The 17,085-nt window shown below is 39.8% G+C and overlaps 1 protein-coding gene across 3 annotated transcripts in view; it reads right to left on the reverse strand.

Annotated features, from left to right (window-relative positions):
• The window catches only part of MLLT10 (MLLT10 histone lysine methyltransferase DOT1L cofactor), a 141,687-nt gene that overhangs the window by 34,589 nt on the left and 90,013 nt on the right, over window positions 1-17,085 (reverse strand). For all 3 annotated transcript variants that reach the window (XM_066627682.1, XM_066627681.1, XM_066627683.1), the window contains one exon: window positions 6,003-6,181. In XM_066627682.1, coding sequence (XP_066483779.1) covers window positions 6,003-6,181 — 179 coding nt within the window. The remainder of the gene's footprint in view (window positions 1-6,002; window positions 6,182-17,085) is intronic.

Consider the following 17,085-nt stretch of genomic DNA (forward strand, 5'->3'; position numbering starts at 1 on the left):
AAAGTCTTCAAACAACATGCATCATCCATGAATTTTTAAATTCTGATTTTCAATAATCTCAGAATAATTACTCAAGTTCAGCAACAAGAACTAGATGTCTGTCAACAGACCATTTTTTGAATATCAATATTGAAATTTGTGTACTTACAGACAAAACTATGTTTGCTCCAATCTCTTCCTAATAATTACATCTGGATTTAAAAAACATACTGTATATAAAGCAAGATCACTATCAGGCACTGGTATGGTATGCTACTGAAGGAGGCCTACATTGCAGTCAAATTTAAGAGCTTTTGTCAGCAAAATACTTTAAACCATGCTATCATTATATGTGCAATCCATAAGGGCCCTGTATTATATACAAAATTTGAACACTCTTATGAAAGGTTCTGAACAAATCCTTCTAAAGTTATGCCTAAATTCACCTATGTATTCTGACATCCTTTCAATGTATACAGGCTTTAAAAGAAAAAGGGGAAAAAAATCCCATTTTTCACATTCACCACCATTACTATTGTCTCAGGCAGCTAAACTGAAGTAGTGCTACACTTAGTTCATCGAAGAGGTCAATGTGCCTCAGTTGCCTGGAGACTGATGGTTGCTACAGCAGCACCAGATAAGACCAACTAAATAAGCTTCAGCTCAGAGGCAGAAAGCATTTACTGCTAGACTGAAACGTTGATGCAGTTGTCTCTGCATGCAGCAGTGTGTGCAAAATCATGCAACTGTCTTTCAGTCTAGCTCAAGTATATTTCCAGAGTAGGTCTATTTTACTGAAATCAGTACATTAAAAAGTAAAGATTTTAATTGCACCAAATACTACACTATGAACAACTATGATTCCTTTGTTCTTTTACTAAAGTCACATGCTATGTGGAATTTTCCCTCTGGCTGTAAATTCCTCTTTCCTACCCTAAAGTCCCCCACCATAATGACAAAGAAGAAAGGGGTTTGCTTAGATTTGTCTAGTATTTAGTAATAATTATTTAAGAAAGTTTTAAAATAAATACAGATACACTACCATGGAAATCTTAGTACACACTGCATTTAAGTATAAGCATAACTGAGTCTTTCTGATAACTTAGGAGTAAGAAATTACTACATGTCCTTTTCCCTATGCTTACACTAATGGATAGGGGAGAGAACCAGGATTACATATGGCTGCTTTTATACCTGCCAACCAGAGGGGGTCACTGTAGAATGGTATAAATATCACTTTCCAGAAGCACATAGACACTCTGGACAAAGTTCAGGGCCTGACATATGATTCTCCATAACCCTTGTACATGGAGCAGCTGCAGACAACCAAAACTATTAGTAACTTAAATCCAATGCAAGTTTATCACTTCTTTCACAAAAAAAATATACAAACATGTTTTAATTGCCTCCCACATTACCAGTTAAAGACATTTAAAATTAAGTTTTAAATAACATAACAGGCACACAAGTATGCAAGTACCTACAAAACTTGAGATCAGCCCCAATGAGAACTCAGCTTGGGTAATTCATCTGATTTTACTAGGCTTGCCACAATCCAAAGGAATGCAAATACTTGTTCTATGTGACCCTATGACTCCACCTCATATGCATTCCTTCTGTCTGCAAGGAGTCCTATCTATTATTTCACCATAAAGGCACTAAAGCAAATTCCTTGATGTATAAAGATTTCTAAAATAGTTAACTTGGAAGCTGAGCAGAACAGTAGCAAGACTGGTAAAATGAAAACAGTGTGAAGAACCTAAAACAAATTATTTACATCATCTTCACTACGAGGGTTCAACAGCTATCCAAAACCAAGTAATTTTCCCCCTCAATTAATACGTTTGAAAAGACCAGAATATTTACTAGTGTGTGCTTAAGAAAATTAGATGGAAAGAACTGAATTATTAACAAACTTCACTTTTCAAAAAAAACACTCACACACACAAAAATTCCCCTTTATTGAAAAATTCCCCTGGGTTCCCCTGTCATTCTACACTGGCAACAAGAGGTCACATTTAGCTCCTTTCTGAAACAAAAAGAACACATTTTAAAAAGACAAAATTGTTAAGTGTGTGAACAACAGCCCATGTTGAAGGGCATCATACCTTCATCCAGGAAAGGACCTCGAAAATTTCAATGAAGTATAATGTTTCAAAACACATTCAGAGGTAAATTGTATTTGGCTTTTGGTTCCAAGTTCCCCATCCAAGGAGCCACCCCACCCAGCAGCCACGAGATAAGGGAACAGATCTACTTATAGAGCTGGTTAAACAAATGAAACATATACCCACAGAGTTAAATGACAACTTTTCCAGATACCACAGATATTTGCCTGTAAGCCAATCTCACAGATAAGTCAAGGGCAGGTTTGAGTCAAAAAATTTAATTTTTTTTCTATGACCCTCAGATAAGTTGAGTGGTTAAACTTAGGGGCTTGCGAAATTACTTACCAGGAATTGTACTGAGGCAGCAGCAAAAAAAGGGGGCCATTGTACCTTTTTTATGAAGGGAAGTGAAGGTGCAAATGGGAGTTGTAGGCTTTGTGAGGAGTACCGTGCTGCACATCCACAACAGGAACCCTTATACAGACTACAATTCCCAGAAGTGCCTTCACTTTTCCTGTTTGGAGAAGCTAAAATTGCTACCTTTTTTTGTTGCTACCTCTGAATAACTACTGGTAAGTAAAATTACTCCTTCCCCCCCCCACCCCATTTCCAGCTTCTCAACCCAGTCCCACGCCCACTCACCAGGCAGCTGCTCTTAGATGCATGGATTGCTCTTACTGACCCATGGATAAGTCAGCTCATGTTTTCAGGGTCAATTTCAGGCATCAATTTTTTTGACTTAAACACAAGTATATACGGTGAATAGTATTTTCCATCTGTACTGAAACTAGTGCTCTTTACAATAACTCCATATGGTCAATGGAAGACCATGTATAGTGGTTCGAGAACTGGACTTACAAGATCCAGGTTCAAATTCCTGATCAGCCACAAAGCTTCCTGGATGACCTTGGGCCACTGTCAGCCTCACTAATCTCACAACTACATATATTTTTTAAAAACAACTAGTAGTTACCATGAAAACAGATCTATAAACAATGATAAAATATATAATAGACTACAAATTTAAAAGCCATATGAATGAAAATATCTCTGCATTGAGTATATATTTCTATACACTCTATTTCTAACAAGAAGGCTACTACCTATTTTATCATCTCACAGTGTATTTTGCTGCAAGGGGGCAGCCCAGTCCTGAGCTGTCTGGCATGTGGGGCAGAAGCAGTGCCACAGATGGCTGCCACAGTATCCTGAGTGCACCAGGCAGCCGCCACTAGCTCCTTGGGGGAAGAGACGTAGCCCTGCAATGGGGATTATGCGGCGGATCTTTAGCCAGCAAAGAATCAAGGAGTCCCGTGTTGGGCTGCTTGGCCCGACACAGGGCTCGGGATGGTCCCATCCCTTCCTGCCCCATTCCCTCCCCTGCCATGCCTTTCCCCCACCCTCCACCCATTCCAGAATGCCACCTCCCTGTCTCTCCCCACCCCACCTTACCTCTTCGCCACCAAACACTTTGCAAGGAGCACCTGGCGCCAGATCACCGGCCTCCCACCAGCTCTATTACAGTGTGGGCTCATGCTGTGCCAGCTCCAGCACTTGGCTGGTGCTAACCACCTCAAACGTGCTCTGCAGCATGTTTGTGACAGTGCACGCTGGTGGTAAGCGGTAAACGTAAGCGGTAAGTGTTATGAAACACAGGTTAGGGTCCTAAATGAGGAAAAAATATTACAGGTGAGCATTACTTGGCAACATGCCAAGCAGCAACAGCTCTCATATGTGACAGCTGCCTCTGGTCCCTGTTCACACACCCCCCCCCCCAGCATCCAAAGGCTTTTCTGAGCCTCATAGAGGCAGAGCACATCTGTGCGCTGCCTCTACAAGGCTCAGACTGGCCATTTCAGCCAAAAAAAGCAACTTCCAGTTTCCTGGGAAACTGGTAGTCGAGTCTTTTTGCCCAAATTGGGCATTCTGAGCCTCACAAAGGTACAACAGGGGCGCCACTCCACATTCCTGTTGCTAAGCAATACACAACTGTACTTACAAAACATGTTGTACAGTTTTAGTTCACCAATAACTACTACAGTAGTTATCTGAACAGCTGCTTTTGCAGAAAGATTCTTTTTTACCTGCAGTTATTTCACCTATAGAGCTTGGAACATCAAGCTCTCTCAACTTGTACTATGTTCATTTTAGTAAATGACCTTATAGATTAAGTTTTTTAGCGCTGAATGCAATTCCAAGTTTCTTATATTCTATCACTGTTGAAGCAGAAATATTTTACACAAACTATGATTTCATTTAAAAATGGCCTTTTGGGAACACTTTGGGCAATCTTTTAAATTAAATAGGTCTTCAGATTTAAAACAAAAAAATTATATCAAATCTATCTATTATTAGAACACATTAAAGCTCTTTACCCAAATTTGGTACTAAAAAGATTAAACTGGTAAGGCCACTGCCCTTTAAATAAAATGAACATCCTGCAAAGTTGCTAATGAGTCCCAGCCTCTACAGGTGAAATAACTGCAGGTAATTCAGTGGCTTTTACTAAAGCAGCCATCCTGACAAAAACATGCTTTATGAAAGCTACAGTAGAGATTGTCAGTGCAACAAAGCCATGCAAAGATTTGTCTGGAAGTATTTTTTGCTCTCACTGCTAACAGTTTTATTCTTAAACACTACTGAAAATGCACAATTAGATGATAAAACCACTACTTTGTTATTACCTATGTTTTCACTTGTAGTTATTGAATTTCAATCTCATAGCTTCTATTTTTAGAAGCAATTATGTGATTATTTAGAAATCAACTTCCAAAAGTTTTTTTTAGTCATCAAGACTAGCTGTGCAATCCTGGGCAACTTTATTTAGAAATAAAACTCCACAGTGTTCAATATTGCTTATTCCCTGGAAAGTATGTTTAGGGCTACAACCTAGATCTCTCTTGCACTCATTCTTTCTCAAAAAAGTGTTCTGAATGATACTTAATATATTTAGTGCCTTTATTGCATGATATAAGAATGTCACTTTCTAAGGCTTAGTTCACATGCAGTGGTCAAACCACTGTCTTGATAATACACATTCCCTGCCATGCATCCTAGTGTGAGCAAACAAACGAGAATTGCAATCCCACTTTAAACCATGGACTCCAATTTTAATGTGGAGTTAAATGGTTTTTTTTCATGCTGACCTAGGTACAAAACTTCCTGGTTTTGGTACGTGAGGAGAGGAGGAAGGCATGCATATACTTGACACACAGCTCCTACATCACATTTTATCTTGTGTTACTTATCTTTATCTTGTTTAGCAGATGTGCTGTATCCAATTATCTGCCTCTATGTGGCCTTTGTATCACCACTGTTTAGTATGATTAATTCCTATTACCATTGTATAGGAATTACAGTCTCTGTTTCTATCATGAAGCAAGTGCTTAGCTTAGAAAGTGATGGGAGCTACTCTAGCCTTCAAGTTACTTATAAAATATAAAGTAATGTAGTAAAAAAACTCATTATAGATATAGATTACTCAAGTATTGCCTTCACTGCTATGTATGCTTAGTGAGGTAGATAACAATGTGGGGTTCTAAATTTGACTACTAATCAATGTAAGATATTGTAAGTCACTTATAGAAAGCATCTGTTCAGGAAGCAAACTCTGGTATAAGTAGTAATAGGATAGAAAATAATCCAGAGCATGTCATAATGCCCATATATAAAGCCATGGAATACAAGATACTTCTTGAATATTATGTGCAGCAGTTTTTGGGAAAATGGGTGACAAAATACCGGAAATAAATTATGAGAGCTCTTGGATATGAAAATAGTTTTAGTTATCAGAACTATTTTTATCATGTCTAATTTATAAAATACTCTGTGACAGTAGTACACAGTTAACAAAATACAAATAGTTGAAATGGCTCATTTACCACATTACCATCACCAATATTTGCAGCAACTTACTTGAGTAGTAGCAACAGCTGTAGATACAGAAGGTGTAGAAGATGGAGACAAAGTTCCCACTTGCTGCACATTACCAGGAGGCTGCTGAGGTAAATGTGAACTGGAAACAGGAGTGCTTGAGCCTGAGCCAGACACTATGTTTGGAAATGACACTGCTACATCATTACTGCTATAAATGCCTGGAAAAAAAAAACACAAAAAGTCTTTCTGTATTTATTAACATATTAATTCAGGGATGTCAAACCCAAATACAGAGGGTCAAAGTATTCATGATGACTGCTGAGGACTGGAAGTGATGTCATTAAGCAGATCATGATCACAAAGAGGCACTTTTTGCTCACTAAGGAACTCTGTTACAAATGACAGAAAAGAAAATATGCAAATCTTGATCATATTTTCAAAATATGGAAAAGTTAAATCATTGATCAGGCTGCTCTTTCAGCAGTGACAGCTCAGTAGCTGAGAGCAGCTGGTGGTGATGCTTGGAGAGTCCAAGGGCCAGATAAAGAGGTTCTGTGGGCCACATCCAGTCCCTAGGTCTTACATTCGACACCCCTGTAATTAAATTATTAAAGAACCTGGATCTTAATAAGGACTTGTATTGCCCATCTTATAAGATTACCTTTTAAGCAAAGGCACATGAGACAGGTAAGAAAACCATTAGAGCAGGGGTGCTCAATAGGTGGATCGCGATCTACTGGTAGATCGCGAGGCAAAATGAGTAGATTGCGGAGCCCTGTCTCTCCAAACTGTTAATATGTCAGTTTTGTCTAGTGACTAGACGAAACTGACATATTTAGCTGACACTAAACTAACACTGAAACTGACACTTTAGCTGCTCTTCAGGCATGCAGCAACAAAACTGACGAAACTGACTAGACTCCAGCAGGGGCTCCATACATTAAAGGGGGTGTCTGTCAGATGCTTCCTTTCCCCCCTGGTAGATCTCCGGGCCTTGCTGGGTTTCAAAGTAGCTCTCGAGCCAAAAAAGTGTGAATACCCCTGCATTAGAGGTTCATTCAGGTTGCATTTTTCTTGTCCTTTTTTTACCCTGAGCTTTACCACCATTTACTTTGAAAAATATTACATTCATTAATACTTGTTACATTTTGTTAAATGATTATAGTCCACACATATTAGCCACTTTTTTTCCTATAACTGAAAAATACTTCTCTCTGAAAAGTTTAATAACCATTAAAAATAAACTTTCTGAAGAAGTGTTTTCCTTGCAGAAAGAGTTGGTGATCTTTCAGAAGTTGCATTTTTCCCAATTAAAAAAGCAGTCTGGGGAAATCGTAAATACCTCCTTACCTTATTCACCTTGTTCAGAATGGTTCCAGAAGAAAAATCTGACAAGTTTCTTCCCAGTGCACTCAAGAAGCTGCTAGGAGCTTTTCAATAACCTGATTAGAATGGCTGCAAGATCAGAACTGCTGCTGACCAGTGCCTCTTGTTGAACAGTCTTTGCTTAAAGAGCAGCCTTGACCGGGACAAAGACAGTATTGCCAGTATCCCTCCAGTATTAAATATAGTGTTCATCTGTATCATTCTCTCATGGGGATACGAGGTCAGAAATCGCTCCTAAAAGGCTATTTTTGACACCTTGTTTCTTAAGCAAATGTGTATAGGTAGAAAAAATAGTGGGATAGCTTCAATTTTTAACTTGACTGGCAGGTATCCAACAGAAAATGCAGTGGTTTCTGGATTTTCCTCATTTATTGTTGAATGCTGGACAACTGCGGGGGAAAAAAACCCTAGAAGGACTACTAGTTAAGTTAGAACCTGAATGTTATCATTAAACCCTAAGGTGGGGGATTTGCAGCAACGTGGCCCCCAGGATCATGCTGCTGCTGGGGAAGGGGGGTGTTTCTGGCTTACCTGAAGCCAGCAACAAGGTCCAGGGGTGCAGGAAGCCCTGTGGAAACCTCTGCAGGGCTCTTCAAGCCTGTAAAAGAAAGAAAATTGCAATCAAAAGTCACTTCTGGTATCAGATCGCAAAACCGGAAGTGACTTCTGAACGCAATTGTCTTTATTTTCCAGGATTGGGGAGCCCTGCAGAGATGTCTGTGGGGCTCCCCGCATCCCCCCAGACCCCATCAATAGCTTCAGGTAAGCCAGAAACCTCCCCCTTTCTTCAGCAGTGTGATCCTAGGGACTGTGTTGCTGCAATCCCCTTGCCCCTGAAGGAGCCAGACCTAAGTGCTTCCCTAGCTGGTTTGGGAACAACTGTTTCACTATATTCTTACTGATCCATTTAGCCAACCCTGCTTTTGAAGTAACCTCAGTTCCTACCGTCCTTTCCCTGGTTCCTTTCTTACCATATTCTTTATTTTTTGCCTACATGCTGGACACCCTTGACCTATTTGTCTTTAGTTTTATCATTTCCTGCAAGACCGAAGTTTAGGATTTCTCTCACATACCAAAAACGGAGAAAGATAGGAAGGTGCGAACTTCAACCTGAAAATTTAAAAAATAAATGCTAACAAGCCCTGGTATTGTTACCACTGAAAACCTCTTGAATAGCTTGCTTAGTTAGGGCATAATACAGCCAGGATAAGTACAGGGATTTATTCAAATATTTATATCCCATTTCTTATCTAAACACACCTGAGTTGACCAGAAGATAAACATCCAGAATAATCATACAATACTTTTGTGATTTTGTATTTTGCAGTGACTGCATCAGTGGAGAAGAATTAGAAAATGCTTTTCACCCAACCCTAATGCCTGCAAAAAATAAAATAACATTTTTTGCTGTTCCCTAGAAGGCAGGAAATGATAAAGTCAGGCTGGCCCTTCTAGGACTTTGAATCCTATTTATATCATTGGGATGAATTTAAACTCATCTCTGTTAACTCGTTCACACACACTAAAATTAATGAGATCAAATACTTTGAAATAAGCTTGATACACAATTCATTTAACCTCTAGTTGGGCAATGTAGATTGTATTATTGTTATTAAAAAAGTGTTTATTGCACTGCCAATATAATCAAAAGGCAAGGTCTATACAGACCATTCTAGGTACAAAGCAGCTAGAGCAGCCATTTTAAACCACTGTGGTATGGCACACTGGTGTGCTGCAAATGGTCTGCAGGTGTGCCTTGGCAATTTGGAAAAGGGTCATTTATTTGTAGGGTCATTTGAAGATTTGAGCCCCTCACTGGCAGTGTGGTATGCCTTGTCAATTGTAAAAAAAACTGATGGTGTGCCTTGACAATTTTAGCACCTTTTCAGTGTGCCATGAGATGAAAAAGGTTGAAAATCACTGAGCTAGAGCTTAATAAAATGGTTAACTTTGAACTTGATGGGGATGTAACCTTTTAAACTTGCATCATGTACTAAGAATATGGAATGATGGATAACACCAGATATTGTTTTTCATGCATTTTAGAAACTATACATGGTGAAAAGTGGAAGGCAGCTTGAGGTACACCTTCATATGGCACAGCTATGAATGGAACCTAGGAGAGCCAGTCACAAAAAATAATTAGAGAAAAGAGCCTCAGTAGTGGAATAACACTATTATCATTTTCTTCCACACAAAAACTGTAATAAAAGAAACCTGAGGAACCATTGACCTATCAGCCTCCTGCAGGCATCTACAAAGTTTTCACTGAGGTACTGAACAATTGACTCACTACAACCTTGGATTTCATCCAATCAATAGAACATGCAGACCTTCAATCAGAATTCTGTACAAAAGATTACCTTTTGTGATAAATGAACCTGTGGAGAACATTCTAATATAACTTACCATCTTGTACAGTATTCATCAACTACAGGAAAGCTTTTGAGTTTGAAGATAAAGAACTCCATGCTAAAATTGTGTTAATACACACACAAAAGAATATATATGTATTGAATGTGGATCTCGCATTCAGCTGATACTGCTTTGATCACTTATAGTAGTTAAACTTGTAAAGGCATTTTACGAATTATCATCAACTTTGATTTTTTTGATAGGCCTCTGAAATACATTTCATCATGTTGCTTATTTCATGAATGAAATGATAGTATTAGAAAACATCTTCAGGCTCTATATATATATAGAGAGAGAGAGAGACTCTTCAGGCTCTCTCTCTCTCTCTCTCTCTCTCTCTATTTGTTTTCTATAATACAGCTAGCTTTCTGTCCATTAATATTCATATTTTATTCTTAAACTTTAAAGGAAGACTGGTCCTTTGATGCCATGTGATGTCAGATTTCACTCCTTGACCAGTCTTCATCCTACACGTAACAGATTTATCAAAAGCTTTTTACATCTACATTTAGGAATAGAAAATGCACCAAAATGTAGTTTAAATCTTCTCAGGCTACATGCATATGCAGGCTTCAGTGCCTCTAACCTCCGCAAACATGAAACAGTTTCCTCCTCTTTTTCACACTTATTTGTATTATTACAATCCAAAGCACTAATACAGCAGTGATGAGGATGTGATAGCTGCAGAATCCTGCAGAATCAAAACACTCCTTATCAATAGAAAAGCGCTCACTTCAGACAAAGTTATTCATCTGCTATGACGCTTTCGTCAATTCTGCAGCACTTATGAAACTACACAATCAGCCCTACTGATGTTTAGGATGGAATATCATTACAAAAAAATTACTGGAGCAGTTGTATTGCTGATCAACATGCAGAGAGAAGCAACTAAGCCAACATCCATACTTGGCAGCACTTAAAAAAGGAACAAGTGCTATGAATGGGTAAAAATAGAAGTATGACTTGTTTGCCTCTAACACAGCTACTGTTTGGACATGCAGCTGTGTGTAAGATTTATGGAAGCAAGAACACACAATTGATTATTTGAACCAGATAAGGAAAGAACACAAAATCTAGTCACTATGGAAGAACGTGCCTATTTTCAAACATGTACAGTCTCAACTGCTGAGAACCTCACAAGTTCAAGTACTTAAGTGAATAACTTTCCCTCAGCTCTAATTGATCAACAGAGAGCACTGTATCCATGCCACACAAAAGTAAAAGGATGCATTCTTGATTAACGTCCTAGAATGGAACAGTCTATCTAAAGATATGCTGAATCTGAGACAACCTTTCTTGGTTGGGCAAGCATTCAATGGCAAAGTTTTATCACCGAGGGTTGTTCCCTGTAGTCACCTCATCACTGCAGAGATGACTACAGAGAACAGGATATTCAGGAAATGAGGCTTGGCCCAAGCCCTCCCAGCCCAAGCTCCCCTTGCTGCAACATTTCCTCAGTGTGCAAAACATTCTGCACTCATTTCTTCCCCACCCTCACTCTCTACTATCTGTGTGTTAGTCATCGGCAGTAGCTGCTGCCATCCTAGCCTCACTATGGCACCTCCATTCCACCACCACCTCTGTATCCTACTCCCACTATCTGAAATGAGAATAAGAGAGAACAGGAAGAAGGAGCAATGATGGCTGCTAGAATGGCAACTGTCTCTATTCCACTTACCGTGCCTTTCACCAATCTTTCTCCTGTCATTCTTTAAGAGGCAGGAGCAGGGGTGACTGGTTAGCTTAGGTGAGGAGGAAGTATGTGAGGCAGCAGGAATGGTGGTGGCAGTTAACTCTAAAGATGGTAACGAATGGTGTAGTAGGAGATTGAGAGGATGCCTCCCTGCAGTGGCGTAGCTAATGATAGTGTAGCCCGGTGCCAAGTTCAAAATGTTGCCCTGGAAGAGATGTCACAACCGGAAATGACATCACGTCCGGGCTTTTAAAAAAGTGAAAATTGGGAGGAACCCACCTCCTCCCCCCAGCAGCTCACCACCCACTTGCTCTGCTGACTCCCCCTAGTCAGTGGCATAGCTAAGGCATATATCTGCTACCTGGGGTCAAAGATTTTGTAGCCGCCCCCCCCCCCGTATGACAAAATCAAATTTAATTAAGTAAATAAATAAAAAGTTATTGGTTTCATGCTGTATCATAATAACATCACATTGGCACTCGGAACAATCAGTCTCATAGGTCACTTTGGAGTTAAGAAAATCCACTTTCTGTTCCATAAGACAGTTGTGTTTTCATTTTCTGGTTAATTGACCATAACTTTTGATACAATACAGATATTCCAGTGCTGATTATTGCATTGCATTCTGCATTAAATTACCTTTCCAATGATATATAACATGATGGTGTTATTCATACATATCAAGATTTGCACAATTTTGGTCACTAGTGTCAAGCTCAGTTTGTTGCCCCCCTAAAGCTTAATGCCTGGTGCAGCTGCTAACCCTTGCACCCCCTTAGCAATGCCACTGCCTCCCTGAGAGTGCTGCTTGGTTCTTAGGAACCACCATGTCCCATTGGCAAGCTGGTAATGCTGAAAAAGGACAAAAGGATACAACTTGTCCTTCAGATGTGATCATTATTTTCTCCCCTCTACTCCTGCACACACCTCTACAAATGCACACACCTCGACAAATGCACACACCTCCTATCTCTCTATTCAAAAGTTTCACCTGGCTTTTGGGAAGCAAGGTACTCCTTAGGGACCCCATAACTTTTAAACTTTTATTCTGCTATATATTTATTTCTTATCTGCTCTTTTATTGCTGTTGTTTAAATTGTTGTATGCTTTAAAATGTTTTTTTATTTTAATAATTATTTTCCCTTTTATGTATTTATGTCTTATTGTAAACCGCTTTGAATGCTTAGAAAAGCGGTATAAAAATCTTTTAAATAAATAAATACAATCATTTCACTATGTTTTGGGACTCTTCTGTGAGAAGATACAAAATATTCAAATAAATGACATGAAACAGTACCTTCTGATACCATTGCTTCAGATTTACTTTATTCTACATAAATGTGTGTTTATTGCGTCTCATTTTAAAGTTTTACACATCAAAGAAATGAAAAGTAGTTCCCAGTCCCCAGATCACAGTCTTAAAAAAAAAAATCAACAAATGTCCACTGGAAGAGACACTGTGCTAGGTGAATAGGGACAGTTGCTCTGTCCTTGCTAATTGTAAGAATCACCACTTAAGAGGCATCTCTTTACCCAGACACACACAAAAATATGCAGCTGGACTCTCCTTCAATTCTGCCAGTTTGCCGCTCTTGTATAGCCTAAGTAATCTTTAGGGTGTAAATCTGACCAACAGTTTCAGATATTCACTATTGATATTTAGCATTGCAATAGATATTATAGCATCCAAATTCATCTTTCAGAGTCTTTGTATTACAAAACTCAAACCATTTTTTTTCCACAACAGCTTTTAAGCAGACTTTTTGAAACTAATGGCTGATTGCTATCTTGCAAATGAGTTACCAGGAATGTGCTCTGTGGTAAATTTATTCCAGATGCTCAAAGATTATTGATGCCATAAAGACCTAATTTTTTATTTTCTGAGGAAATTCTTACAAAAAGATGCTGAATTTTCATTTAGAGCAGGGGTCTCCAAACTTTTTGGCCAGAGGGCTGCATCAAATATCTGGCAGGGTGTTGAGAGCCGGAAAATAAAATTTAAATATAAAATTTATTTAAATAAATTAGAGAATGAACTTAGATGAGTGAATAAATGAATGAATGGGCTCATTCATTCAACCTCTCTTGTCCTTGAACACCCTACAGATGCAACCAGAGCCTAGTTCCAGTCATGTTTGGACAAGTGGGCCAGGGGCTTTCAGGAGAGAAGAGGCTGGCCGCGGGCCGGATACAGACTTGCTATGGGCCACATCTGGCCCCCGGGCCGGGGTTTGGAGACCCCTGATTTAGAGCAATATACGCTACGTTTTGGGCTTCCAGACTCACAAGACAGCTTACAATAAAAATAAAATCAGCAGAAAACATTAATTCTAAAAAAATTAAGCATATTTAAATTTAACAGATTCCTCAAAGCATGCCAGCAGCTAAAAATCTTAATCCTCTAAATACTATATTTAAAAAGGTATGTTGGGCACATATGTGTAATGACAACAGTGAAGGGACCTGCTGGACCTCCATAGGAAGGGAGTCCAACCTGATAAGTATCACTACTGAGAAAGCCCTGCTGTTTGGAAACAACCAGCCTAGTTTCCAGTGGTTGAGACACACAGACTCAGATAAAATAAGCACAAGCTGGAGTGCTGATGTGATGTGTTCCAGCATCTAATACTAAAAAGCCAGGCCATGCCAGTTGTAGCTTCTGAACAGCCCACCAGGGCAGCTTGTAGCCCATATTAATATAGACTATATTACAATGAAAATAACCAGCAAATGTAACAGAAGCTAGGCTCTTTTCCCAGGAAAAGGCCAAGGTTTCCTAATCTGTTGGTTGCAACCCAACTGGGTCGCAAGCTCATGCCATATGGGTCATGACCTGGGCCCTCCCTCCCACTCTCGCCTCTGTTTGGCTCCAAATCAGAGCCATTCCAGAGGTGTGCGGAGGCTCCTGAGGCCTGCAGGTGTGGGGAGGCTCAGAATGGCCTGCAGTAGCCTTTGAATTATACTGCTGGATTTCAGAAGGCAATATCCAGTTTGCCTCCAAAACCTGGAAGTAGCTTTCAGAGGCTTCTGCAGACCATTATGAAAACTGCAGAGGTGTGTAGAGTGGGTTGTCAAGCCAACATGACCCAGAAGAGGCCTCTGGGGTCTCCCCTGGCACCATCATTATCATCAGCCAGGAGGATCACAGGGTGGGAAAGATTGGGTGCTGGTGGTATAGGTGATGAACTGGCTGAAAAAACAGCCCTGAGAATCCAGATGTAACACTGCATCCAGGAGCATCCACAATCTACAAACCTGTACCTTCAAGGAGACCCCTACCAAGAAAGGCAAACCTTCTGTTACTAAATCAACTAGCCTTCCCACCATGAATAGTTCAAGTTGGGCCTCCACAATTTCAATCAATATGCTCATTGTGAGGCATGGGCTGGTACCATCTGGATAGTGAGATGAACTCAGCTAATGGAATTCCTTAAGATTCCATTACATTCAGCCCCATCTAGTGGTTGAATGGGGTATGATGTCGGGAGGAGAGAGGAACCTCTGCAAGACCCGGAAGTAGGTCTTTAAAGTTAGTTTTAGCCGGAGAGGCTTGGAAATGGTGTGGATTTGCCACACGAAGGCAAGAAACCTGATTTTCATGTGGTTTTTTTTTTAATTTAAAGATCTTTAAATGGAGACACTGGCATCTGCAATGAGTCAAATTCATGGGTTATCAGTGTTTGAAAATACTGAACAAATGAAAAAATTACAGTACTTAGTCAACTATTCTCTGCAATCTTGTCACATTGCCAAAATACATTTCCTTTATTGCCAAAAATTCTTGCACACATTTGTTCCCTTAAAAGATTTATGTCCTAGTGAAGCAAGAACAAACAAAAGTGAATTCCTAAAACTAAACTTGTGCAAATTTTGTTTGTTGTAAGTAGACATTTAGAACAAAAATAGTTTTAAAGTGAACACACACAGAGACAGGATATTTGAATCATTTTGCAGAACACTACAGTTGCAACTATCAGGGAAGCTGTTGCAATTTTAAGAAAGAAACAGCACATCCAGGAAAGAGCAACGGCTGAAAAGCCACAGCACAGTTCTGTTGACTGCGTTCATTCTAGAGGAAAGGAAATTGTACTAATTAAAGCAGAACATCCACTTATTCACAAGAATGAAAGAGAAATTTAGAAATTTGCTAATTTTTTCCATTGATATATATAATCTGGCTTCCTTGAAAACTATGTCTTAATGGATCTCTGTCAAAGCTCTCGGTTGTGAAACCACTTTTTGCATGAAACCTTTGCAGTACAACTTGATTGATTCCTTACCCTGTGTCCGGCCCATGGGTCTACTTGGATCTGTGTTAGCTATTTAGCTGGTGCAGAACCGAGGAGACCCACACAGGGCCTCAAGGACCTGGAGGAGGATAGAATATAGTGGCAACCTCTGCTGTCATCACCACTCCCCTCTCGAGCCTTAACCACCCTCCCCCTGTACAGTTACACCTCCTCCCCAGCCCCAGGCTGCCTGCCCCCTGCCTCCCACTGGTTCATTTACCTTGGTCAGCAAGCACAGCTCCAGTTTCAGCGCCTCTCCACAGGTGCCACTGGCCTCTGCACAACCACAATGCACTTTACAGCATGTTAGGCTGCAATCCTAACCACACTTTCCTGAGAGTAAGCCCCATTGAACAAAATAGGACTTACTTTTGAGTAGACCTGGTTAGGATTGTGCCTTCAGTGACTAATTCTGCCAGCGCTAGCTGGACTACAATTGGGTCATGAATTGCTTAATCTCCACTCTGTAACCTGCATGTCCCATGTCTATATGCAAGGACCTCAAAAATTTCATTTTGGGGTATGATCAACAAACAAGAATAATGAACTGTTTCAGAGAGAGTAAAAACTTTACTGATTTCTTTGAAGCAATATTGATCAGAAGAAACTTAAGTCTGAGAAAACAAATTAGCTTCTTCTTCCCTAAAACCAACGTAGCGACCAAACACAACAGTAATACAGGGAGAGGTAGGCAAAAGTAAACAATTTTCTTTCAGAGTAACATGGACAAGGTAGTCCAACAGCAACCATAAAAAACCACAAAGTCAATCCATCATCTATACTCTGTGCTTTGGGTATATAAGTTATAAGGCTTATACTCTGTGCTTTGGGTATAAGTTAAGAAACAGAAAGCTTCCCCACATTTAATACATGGTAAGTTGTTTCTCCAATATTACAAATAATCTGGCTTGCTATTGACTGTTTTAATATGTTTTCCTTTTACTCTTTCTCTAAAGAATAACATTACTCAACCCAAGTGTTTAGAGCAGGGGTGTTAAACATAAGGCCTTCAGGCTGCATACAGTCCCCATAAGCTCTTTATCTGACCCGCGTGACAACTGGGCTCTCTCTGTGCTGCCCTTTCAACAGCATGGATTCTGCCAAAGCTGTGGGAGAGACAGAAGCATGCCTCAAAAAGCAAGGAACACTATGGGAAAGGGGCAGACCAAAAGGATGAGGGAGATGCTGCTGAGGTACTGGGAGAGCTCAATTATCATGCTCAGCAGTATCACTTCTGCTAAAATGTCACCTCTCAGCTACTGAGCTGCAAAATAACACCTTGGTAGAAGTGGTCCTGCTGAAAGGGTAGCCCAGTGATAACGGGGCTCTGCCATATTTT

The sequence above is a fragment of the Tiliqua scincoides genome, chromosome 5 (genome assembly GCF_035046505.1).
Source record: "Tiliqua scincoides isolate rTilSci1 chromosome 5, rTilSci1.hap2, whole genome shotgun sequence".
In the NCBI taxonomy this organism is placed as follows: domain Eukaryota; kingdom Metazoa; phylum Chordata; class Lepidosauria; order Squamata; family Scincidae; genus Tiliqua; species Tiliqua scincoides.